Source organism: Arachis duranensis, chromosome 9 (genome assembly GCF_000817695.3).
Source record: "Arachis duranensis cultivar V14167 chromosome 9, aradu.V14167.gnm2.J7QH, whole genome shotgun sequence".
Classification (NCBI taxonomy): Eukaryota; Viridiplantae; Streptophyta; class Magnoliopsida; order Fabales; family Fabaceae; genus Arachis; species Arachis duranensis.
The window spans coordinates 119006761-119018095 of NC_029780.3; the positions used below are offsets into that span (position 1 = coordinate 119006761).

Genomic DNA, 11335 nt, shown 5'->3' on the forward strand with positions numbered 1-11335 from the left:
GTTGGCTTCATCAGAGAAGTCAAGTACCCAACATGGCTAACCAATGTAGTGCTAGTCAAAAAACAAAATGGCAAATGGAGAATGTGTGTCGACTATACCGACTTGAATAAGGCATGTCCCAAGGACCCTTATCCACTGCCAAGTATTGATACTCTAGTAGACTCCAGCTCGGGGTATCAATACTTATCGTTCATGGACGCCTACTCGGGGTATAATCAAATCCCGATGTATGAGCCAGATCAGGAAAAGACATCCTTCATCACGCCCAGAGCAAATTTTTGCTATGTGGTCATGTCATTTGGATTAAAAAATGCAGGGGCCACATACCAAAGGCTGATGAATAAAGTGTTTGCTCTTTACCTTGGGAGCCTAATGGAAGTATACGTCGACGACATGCTAGTGAAAACCAAGAAAGAAGTCGACCTCTTATTAGACCTCTCGCGAGTCTTTGACACCATAAGGTTACACGGGATGAGACTAAATTCCGCAAAGTGTGCCTTCGCAGTAGAGGCGGGAAAATTTCTAGGGTTCATGCTGACACAAAGAGGGAAAGCCAATCCTGATAAATGTAGAGCTATTCTGGAAATGAAAAGCCCGACCTGTTTAAGAGAAGTCCAGCAGCTAAATGGCCGACTTGCAGCCCTCTCCAGATTCTTGGCTGGATCAGCACTAAAATTCCTTCCACTGTTCTCCTTATTGAGAAAGGGATGTCAGTTCGAATGGACTCCTGAATGCGAGGAGGCATTCCAGGAGTTCAAAAGATTCTTGAGCCAACCGCCGATTCTGACCCGACCTATAGCAGGAGAAGACCTCGTCTTATATTTATCTGTAGCAGACAAGGCTGTCGCGTCAGCCTTGATAAGAGAAGACGAGGTCGGACAGCATCCAGTGTATTTCATCAGCAAAGTTCTACAAGGGCCCGAGCTAAGATACCACAAACTAGAGAAGTTTGCCTACTCCTTAGTAGTGGCATCGCGAAGGCTACTGCCCTACTTTCAAGCACATACCATAAAAGTACGCACGAACCAACCCATGAAGCAAATCCTCCAAAAGACGGATGTTGCAGGGAGAATGGTTGAATGGGCAATAGAACTCTCCGAGTTCGACTTAAAGTATGAAACTCGGACGGCGATTAAAGCCCAGTGCCTCACCGACTTCATCGCAGAATACGCAGGAGACCAAGAGGAAAATCCAACTACATGGGAACTCTATGTAGATGGATCCTCAAATAAGACAGGAAGCGGTGTAGGAATAATATTAGTGGATGAAAGAGGGACCCAAATAGAGGTTTTTCTCAAATTTAAATTCCCAGCTTCAAATAATCAGGCAGAATATGAAGCCCTGATTGCTGGGTTGAAGCTAGCAGAAGAAGTCGGTGCTACAAAGGTGATGATATACAGCGACTCACAAGTGGTGACCTCCCAAATAAGTGGAGAGTATCAGGAAAAGGACCCAAATATGAAGAGGTACTTGGAAAAAACTCTGGAACACCTTGAATGCTTTGCAGAAACCGAGGTCAAACACATAACTCGGGATCTGAATAGCAGGGCAGACGCCCTATCCAAGTTAGCAAGTACCAAGCCAGGAGGGAATAACAGAAGCCTGATCCAGGAAACTCTCCAGGAACCCTCCGTAGTAAAAACAGAAGACAAACAAGAGGTCCTTGAGGTAACCGGATTAAACCTCGGATGGATGAAACCCTTGGTCGAATACATGAAATTCGACATCCTTCCCAAAGAGGAAAAAGAAGCCAAGAAAATCCGGAGGGAAGCACAACATTATACTTTGGTGAGAAATATTCTCTACAGAAGGGGGATATCAACACCATTGCTAAAATGCGTGCCGACCTCAAGGACCACCGAGGTGTTAGAAGAAGTCCACAGTGGGATCTGCGGAAATCATCTCGGAGCAAGGTCACTAGCCAGGAAAGTGATCCGAGCTGGATTCTACTGGCCGACCTTGCGAAAAGATGCCATAGAATTTGTGAAAAAGTGTCAACCATGTCAGATGCATGCAAATTTCCATGTGGCTCCCCCGGAAGAGCTCATCAGTATCACTTCTCCATGGCCCTTCGCAAAATGGGGAATGGATTTGTTAGGTCCTTTTCCCCAAGCGCCAGGACAAGTCAAATACCTGATCGTGGGAATAGATTACTTCACAAAGTGGATAGAAGCAGAACCATTGGCCACCATCACCGCTCAAAAAAGTCGGAGGTTCCTCTACAAAAATATCATCACAAGATATGGGATACCTTATTCCATTACCACAGACAATGGAACCCAGTTCACCGACTCTACCTTCAGAAGCCTAGTAGCCAGTTTGAAAATTAAACACCAGTTCACCTCGGTAGAACATCCGCAAGCCAATGGACAAGCCGAGGCAGCCAACAAAGTCATACTGGCAGGATTGAAGAAAAGATTACAAGATGCAAAAGGAGCCTGGGCTGAGGAGCTCCCACAAGTGCTATGGGCCTACAGGACAACCCCTCAATCCGCCACTGGAGAAACGCCCTTCTGACTAGTCTATGGCATAGAAGCCATGATACCAATAGAAATCAATGAACAAAGCCCAAGGGTGATTCTCCATGACGAAGTCGGGAACATACAGGGACACAAAGAGAAACTCGATTTACTCCCCGAAGTCCGAGAAGAAGCCCAAATAAGAGAAGTAGCGTTGAAGCAAAGGATGACTACAAAGTACAACAAAAAAGTCATTCGAAGAACATTTGCCCCGAATGACTTGGTCTTGATCAGAAACGACATTGGAGTCAACAAATTAGGGGAAGGAAAACTCGCTGCTAATTGGAAGGGACCATGCAAAATCAAAGAGGTCTTAGGAAAATGTTATTATAAAGTGACCGACCTGAACGGCACCTAGTTACCGAGGTCGTGGCATGCTTGTAATATGAAAAGGTACTACAGTTAAAAGCGAACTCTACTCCCTGATGTACTCTTTTTCCAACTTCATGATTTTTTCCCAAAATCAAAGGGTTTTTTTCTGGAGAAGGGTTTTTAACGAGGCATCATAGTAGGGGCTAAGGGAAATAGATTGGCAAAAACCCTTAGTAGCAATAAAAGTACCTCCCCAATAAATAAAGATCTTTTTAATTTATCTCTCATAAAAATTCCTTCTCGTTTATTTTCTTTCCTACGAAACGCGCCGACTTAAGCTCGACAAAACGTGAAAATCCCATGAACCGACCTAGATGGTCGTCAGGATAAAACGACGAGGTACAAGTCGGTGTAAAGAGGTTATAAAAGTTGATCGTGGAAAACCCGGAGACGTTCCAACTTATAAGTCGAAATGAAAAACCGAGTAGAAATGAAAACGAATCGCAAAAATAACCTAAATCATAAGAACTCAATAAAACAAAATTGAGTATAAGGAATAACAAAAAAGAGATTAAAAAACCTAGGAAAAAGTTTAAAAGCTGTCCTAAAATCCTTAAAGCAAAAAGGTTCAGGAAGACAGACAAGCCAAAGGTTTTTAGAAAAGATCAATGAGACTTCGAAAAATCAAAACCAGAAAAGCATGCACGCAAAAAGATAGCTGAAAACCCTTATATCAAAAAGGGTATTTTTTGTTAAACAAAACCCTTATCCAAAAAAGGGCAATAATAAATATTTTGTTTACGGCCTTAAAAGGCCAGAAGAAATTTTTCAGTTACCACTACCACCAACAACAAATATAAAGAGTTTAAAAAAAGGGAGGATCCACAGGCCGGGCCCCCATATAGCCAATAAAGTTATTTTTTCAGAGGAGTAGACGGATCACCACCAGAACCAGGAAGAGGAATCGGAGCGCCATCAGGACCAGGGAGAGGGGCACCTACAGGAGTTGGAAGAGAAGTCTCAGGAGTCTCGGAGGAACTCGGAGCATTATCTGGACAGGGAGGAGACTCTATGATTCTCTGACCCCGAGTCTTCAACTCGGACTCAGATACAGGTCGGGGAGGAGACACAATGGCCCCATTAATAACAATTTTGTCAGGGTCCAAAGGAGAGAGATCCAAATCGGGAGCAAGGACGCTGACTTACTCCTTGAAAATCCTCCAAGCCTCCTCGGCTCCCTCAGTAATAGAGTCCTCCAACTCGGCATAAGCAGTCCAAGAATTCAACAAGTCCTTCCTCACCTCCACGAGATCCTTGAACAAGCTTGAATAACTCTCCTGCGCCTTCTCCCTCAAGCCCTCCTCCATATTGCATTGGGCTTGTAACTTGCTCCCCTCCTCCCGAAGGTCATCCCTCTCCTTCCTCAATTTAGCGACCTCCTCCTTCAACTCCTTCTCATGATTCTGATATATGAGAAGCCTTTCCTCCAACTCTTCAACCCTCGAAGTTGAACCCAGAGAGCTAAGAGGAGTCTTCTCAAAAATATCAAGAAACTTGGTACATACCGCCGCCGCCGTGACACTCTCCTGAGCCAGAATAGTGAGGTGGTTCCAGACAGAAACATCATCCATACCTATACGGGTATGGGGATAGATGTGTTTCCGGACAAATGCAGGTGCATCCACCTTAGCCTCACCTTCAAAAGAAGAGGAAGACTCTAAAGTCTTACACTTCTTCTTCTCTGGCTCAGGAGAAGGTTGGGGGGGAAGGGGTGGTTGGGAAGAAGCCGAAGAGGAAATAACAATAGGCCGAGAAGGGGTCCCCAAAGTTTGAGGAGAAGGAGGAGGAGGAAGAGAGGAGCTAGTTACCCTGGCACCGCTGGTCCTGGCGCGAGATCTTGCCCTAGCCTCCTGGACTCTCTGGTAAGATTAGCTGGAATTCTTCTTCGCCATCTCTGTAAAAGCAATTATTAGCCAAAAAATTCAGACAAGTCGAAAAAACAAGATACAAGTCGGAAACAAAGTATAAAAGATAAAGGCTACCTAATTGTGCCTGGACAAAGGCCGGCGACCCCTGGAGAAATTTTTTGGTATCCAGATATGGGGCCCTCCCCCACACTTCTCGGAGGAACCCCACAATGGCCGCCTCCACCTCATCCAAGTGATCCAAACCATATTTCTCGCAGGGGGAGGCCTCCAACCAATACAGAGGAAAGCGAAGAACAGAATTTTTATCCAGAAAAAAGGGGTGGTGACCCTCTACACCTTGAACTATGAAAAAATAATTTTTAAAATCATGGAAGGATTCATCAAAAAGGGTGAAAACTCTCTGACCTTGTATGGCTCGAAAAGACACCTATTGTTGCTTGTTATTTAACCCACTGAAGGGCTTGGTCATATGGAAAAGATAGAAGAAAATCCTCAAAGAGGTCGGAAAATCTAAGACGTGGCTGATAAACTGGTAAATTTTCAGAAAACCCCAAGAATTGGAGTGAAGTTGGGTAGGAGCAACTCAGCAGTGACACAAAACATCTATTTCAAAATCAGAAAATGGAAGAAAAACACCCAAACGGGTAATCATGCTTTCATACATATAGAAAAAATGAGGAGCCTCCTCAGTATCCCTCCAAAAACAAACCCGGTCTTCCAGGCCCGGGACCACCAATTCATACTTTGACTCATCCTCCTCAGAAGTACAAATATGGTGATGAGTGCGAAGGTTGGTGATGAACTCGGCATCGACCAAGGGTTCCTCCCCCAAGACCATAACATCAACCCACTGAGCAAGAACTTCTACAGAAGACATTTTTTCCCTAGGTACGATGTAAACCTACAAAGGGAAAAGGAAAAAGAATAAAAAACGAGAGTCCCTAAGGGGCATAAAATCTAAACAACCTACGACGTCACCCTCTCCCTCGCCAAAGAAAATAAAAGGCATGCATAAGCACTTGATAAAAGGGAAGAAAGAACCAACCTTTGCCTGAAAAAAAGTAGAGGAAGATGAAAGCCTTCAACGAAGAGTACTCCACGAACAAAAACGAAAGTATTCCACGAACAGATGAAAGGGAAAAATTTTTTGAAAAATCGAAGAAACGAAACAACGAAGGAAGAGGGAAGCATTTATAAGTACGTTAGGGGCATAATGGTAAAAATGGAAGTGGTCATTAATGAATGCACCGTTACCAAGGTAATTAATACCTACACACACCCCTAACGGACGCGACGTTTGATTAGATGTAACTGTAAAAATAAAAAGTCACGGAAATTCACGTCGACTGCAAACGAATCACGTCGGTTCCTTCACAAGTCAGTTACGACCCCGAGTAGAATACTCGAACCCAAACCTTGAAGGAAATTGGGCTCGAGTAGGGGCACTGTTCATACCCTGACCCAATAGTAAAGGCCCAGGTCCAAACGAAAGGCCTAATCCAAAGGATTGAGCCTCACCCAACACCGATCTTCGTCTTACGAAGTCGGTCATCACCACGACTTGCTCCAAAGAAGTCGGGACGAAGGTTAGCTGGCAGATAAGCACTCATTCAAATGAGTAACTGCCCCTAAAATCTCTCTACCCACTTCCAGGAGCCATATCTCAACCTCCCTAAAATAAAGGGACGGTTATTCACCTGGTTATTGGTTCACCACTATAAATACACTGATACCCCTCAGGTATCACTAAGTCCCAATACTCTCTAGACTTGCTTACACTCTTGCTGACTTAGGCATCGGAGTGTCTTTGCAGGTATCACCCCCCATTCTTTCACGCACACAAGTCGGATGGAGGCCAACCAACGCCATTACCCACCGTAACACCTATAAAGAAGAAAGAACGTAATAGGTGGTTGATTGATTTTTTTTATTATCATTTGAAATACATGGTTAAAAAAAATGTGAGAATATTCGGGAATCAAGAAGCAAGTGTATCGAAAGTTATCAACGAGTTGACTAGGAGCTAAAAAGAGTGGATTGATTTTGATCATTTTAATTGTTGATGATAATGTTGAAGATGATTACGAATTAATATGTATTTTTTTTATTAGTAATTCTATATTCTCTAATTCCTCCACTTTATTGTGTTGGATTTTTTGTTTTAATAAAAAAAAATTAATTTTTTATTTTTAGATAATTTACTATAAAATATATAAATCTACGATAATTTTTTGATTTATATGAATATCAAATAAAAATTATAGTTAAAATTATGATGAAATTTAAAAAAAAAAGGACTCAAACGAGCCGATTTGTCTAATTGGGACGAGTATATGTATTATCTAATGTGATAAATTGAAAATTTGCACTGATAGGTATGTAATTATTAAAATAATCCCCTCAAATTTAATGCGTTGAATATTAAATCAATCTATTAAATTTTTGATAAATTAAATTTATCTCTACAGAATCGTTTATTTAAATTTTGTTATTTTTACTTACTCCTAAGAATTTTCTTTTAGATTGTGTTAATATTAAATTTCTACTAAACATTTTTATGATTTACAATCATCACTACTCTTATTCCCATTTTTTCACAATCAAATCACTGACTTTAGAAGGGATTAGATAACCTATTTTTCCTCTTCTTATATTGGATTAATTTTTCTTGTCTTTTATTTAAATTTTCATTTTATTTAAGTGTAAGAGTTTTATTATATTTTTCGAAAAGTTGAACTCAATTTTGTAGGATTTAAAACCACATAAATTCAATACACCCCTAATGAAAATAAAGAAATTTGAAAGAAAAATTAAAGAGAACAAATTCAATTGATATTGTAAAATTTTAAAATTAACTTCAATTTTGTAGAGTTTTTTGGTGACTAATTTTGTAGAGTTTAAAACCACATAAATTCAATACACCCGTGTGAAAATAACGAACTTTGGGTGGTGTTTCGTCCTGATTAAGCCGAGGTTCGTAGCCTGCGGTTGAGCACCTGAATTCGTAGCTGAGCTGAACGTCGTCCAGGTATAGGAGTGCGGACTTAGCCTCGACTTTCTGAAACACGGCAGCGGAAGCACCTGCACAAAGAACTCTGACGCTCAAGTAAGTGTGCTAGTTATAAGTAAGTAAAGAGTAATAATCAGAAGTAAATGTAGAACCTGCCCTTTTTTATAAGTTAGAGGGTCTAGTTTTATAGACGTTTTTAGATTAGCAGTAGGCTTCATAGATTCCGATATTCCTGGTCAGTGCAGTTAGTAGTATCTTTTTGATATAGGTGAAGACGTGTTTGAATAGTGCAGTCTGTTTTGAGTAACGGTTTAAGAGATAAAGTTGTTTTGTTTGTTTCCGACCTTTGAGGTCGGTTTGTAGCTGAATTGCGTGGTACACGTCAAATGGAAAATTGAAGAGAACGAATACAATTGATCTTGGAAACTTTTAAAACTAATTTGATTGAGTGAAATTTTGAAAAACCAAATTGACTACCGTTTTAACCATGTATCCCTAATGATGGATAGTTAATTTCATTATTGTTTATATGTAATATAGAAAAATAAATTAGAAATTATCATTTCTATTTTAATATCATTTATTTTTTTAATAAATTTATGCAAATATACAATAAAAATAATCATATGTAAAATAATATTATGAAAAATAAGAATAACAATATCATCACCCTATCAAAAATTAGCATGCGCCCTGAAAAGTGGATAATAATCTGTCATTTTTTTAAGTGCATCTTATTAGAGTCTAGGATCTTGGAGGTTTAGAAGGTAAGATTTAGAGTAAGTTCTTTTTTAGAAAGTTTACTTTTTTTATTGACCCAACTAATCCGAAGAGTACGTAATGCTTCACAAAGATTGCTTAGTTTGGTTCATATACACTACGTGAAACAACACCTATATTCACAATGCAATTCTCACCCTATACTTGCTCGCTCATGCTATTAGCATCTCTTTGGCCAATAACCACACCTTGAACTTGCAAGCTCTTCCTAGATGCTCCATTGCCCCAACTCATTGTGAGCTTTGCATTGCATCTTAAAATTTTGGACTTTTAATCTTAGAAAATTTATTTTCCATGAGATTGTCTTCCAAGCTTAGGTTCCAATTCTTTTTCTGCAACTTCTAAATTTTTTATGCAATGTAATGAACAGAGTATAGTAACCCAGGATGCAAAATCATAAACCAAAAGACAAAGCAAACACCGAAACATCAGAAAAGGAAAAACTCCACACAAAGTGCATAACTAAAAATTATAGATACACCATGCATATATATGTAAATATGTCTTAGTTGTCATTACCACCTGCCACATTTTTATTCTTCTATAGTAGCTCATCTCATAATATTTTTACGATTCAACTTAACACTGTTATTAAAACTAAACTAAAAACAAACAACGACAACTCCATAAAAGGCGACGAGACACGCAGGTGTACATTCAGATATCAGAGCCACCACTAAATGTTTTGGTCTACACCGTCTAAGACAGTTGACCGCAGTCGGCGACGACCACCGGCTTCGACGTCCTGCCAGAGCTGGACCCAACCTTCTCGATCTCCCTCACCACATCCATGCCCTCGACCACTTGCCCGAACACAACGTGCTTCCCATCCAACCACTCCGTCTTCGCGGTGCAGATGAAGAACTGAGATCCGTTAGTGTTTGGACCCGCATTCGCCATCGACAGGATACCCGGTCCGGTGTGCTTCTTGACGAAATTCTCGTCAGCAAACTTGATGTCGTAGATCGATTCACCGCCGGTGCCGTTTCCTGCGGTGAAGTCACCACCCTGGCACATGAAGTTGGGGATGACACGGTGGAAGGAGGAACCCTTGTAGTGGAGGGGCTTCCCGCTGCGGCCAACTCCCTTCTCACCGGTACAGAGTGCACGGAAGTTCTCGGCGGTCCTCGGCGTTGTGTCGGCGAAGAGCTCCATGATGATGCGGCCAGCTGGCTGGCCTCCGATGGTCATGTCAAAGAACACCCTAGGATTTGCCATTTTCACGGAAAGTACCAGAAGATGATCACAAGGTACTAATTGGATTTACACTAGTTAGGGTTTAAAATTGGGAACGAGGGGTATATATAGTAGTTTGTGATCGTTCGATTAGGACACCTGGCCTCATTGTGAGGGTCTGATGGATGTAGGGTAACTATGGTTAAGTTGTTCACTGACCTGAGTTAGTGAGTGTGGATCCAATTCAACGGAGAAGGATATACTTTTCCACTTATGTTTGTTTTGGGGCCTTCTTGAATGAGGTCTAAAGACAAAGCCTAGTCATATTGGGTGTTGCATCTCGAAGCTTCCTTGATCCATCTTAACCCAAAAAAACAAATGACACCGCTTAATGTGAGAACATCAACAATAAATATTGGATTTTTTTTAATAAAGTAATGTGACAAAATAGAGTATACAGTGCACTGTGCACACGTTTGGCATGCATGCACCTAACTAATTAATGAATTAATGAATTATGTTACAGGTGATTACTGTAACTATGTAATTTCAAGTGGGTGGGGATCACCTGTCCCTGTTTGTTTGTAAATTCTAAATTTTTTATACTTCATATTTAATTTGGTAAATTTGTTAGAAAAAATAACATACAATAGTTTTTTTATTTTAAAAAAAATACATCACATTCATTTTTTTAACCCTTTTGAGTCCAATAGACTCATTTTTTGAAGATAGTTGTTTGTTCTCTCTTCCTTAAGTACACGGTGAATTCGCTACAAGAAAATTGAACATTTATAACAAAAATTTTATAACAAATTTAACATTGTTACAAAAAATTATTTTTTTTAACAAAAATTAGTAATTATTACAAAATAATAATGTTTTGTAACAACAATATAATTTGTTACAAAACATTTTGTTATTTTATAACGATTTAATTTTTTAATTATAAATTATATTAGTTTTTATAACGAATCGGTGTTTTATTGCAAAATTTTATAATATTTTGTAACAAAAGATGAAGATGTTGGGAAAGTTCAAAATATTTTATAACAAATATCCATTTGTTTAAAAAATTTTAATTATTTTATAACAAAAAATTAATTTATCACAAAATTTAATATTGTTTGTAACAAATTATTTGTTTGTCACAAAATACAAGAATTTTTGTAGGTAAGCTGATTTTTATATTGATCAAAATTTTCATATAATTTTATTATAATTTAATATTTTGCATGATAGAGATTAAAATTTAATAATAAAAGAATTATATAGTTTAAGTCATTTCTATTATGAATAAATTATGGTTTATTTTATTAATTTGAATTTTTTATTTTTAGAAATTAATCTAAAAGTAATTAAATTAGTTTTATGAATATTTAGAGAAGTTAATTAATATTTTTGTAAATTTTATTATAATTGGTTATTTTATATTTTTATTTTATAATTTAAATTAAAAATAATTAATTGAACTTAGTAATATATTGATAAATAATATTCTTAAATATTTTTAATAGAGTGTATTTGGTTTTAAAATTATTCTACTCTCCTATTTTATTAAATATCTATTCATATTTATCCTTATTCTTTTTATAAATATTTAATTTCTAATC

At 38.7% G+C, this 11335-nt stretch overlaps 1 protein-coding gene across 1 annotated transcript; it reads right to left on the minus strand.

Moving 5' to 3' along the window:
- Window positions 1-8977: 8977 nt before the first annotated feature.
- On the minus strand, window positions 8978-9981 carry LOC107468020 (peptidyl-prolyl cis-trans isomerase). Its single transcript, XM_016087268.1, has one exon. The coding sequence runs from the start codon at window positions 9765-9767 to the stop codon at window positions 9249-9251; it is 519 nt and encodes a 172-aa protein (XP_015942754.1). The 5' UTR covers window positions 9768-9981; the 3' UTR covers window positions 8978-9248.
- Between the last annotated feature and the right edge of the window lie 1354 nt (window positions 9982-11335).

Coding starts and splice junctions, on each gene's coding strand:
- LOC107468020 (XM_016087268.1), bottom strand. CDS start 9,767: ATGGCAAATCCTAGGGTGTTCTTTGACATGACCATCGGAGGCCAGCCA.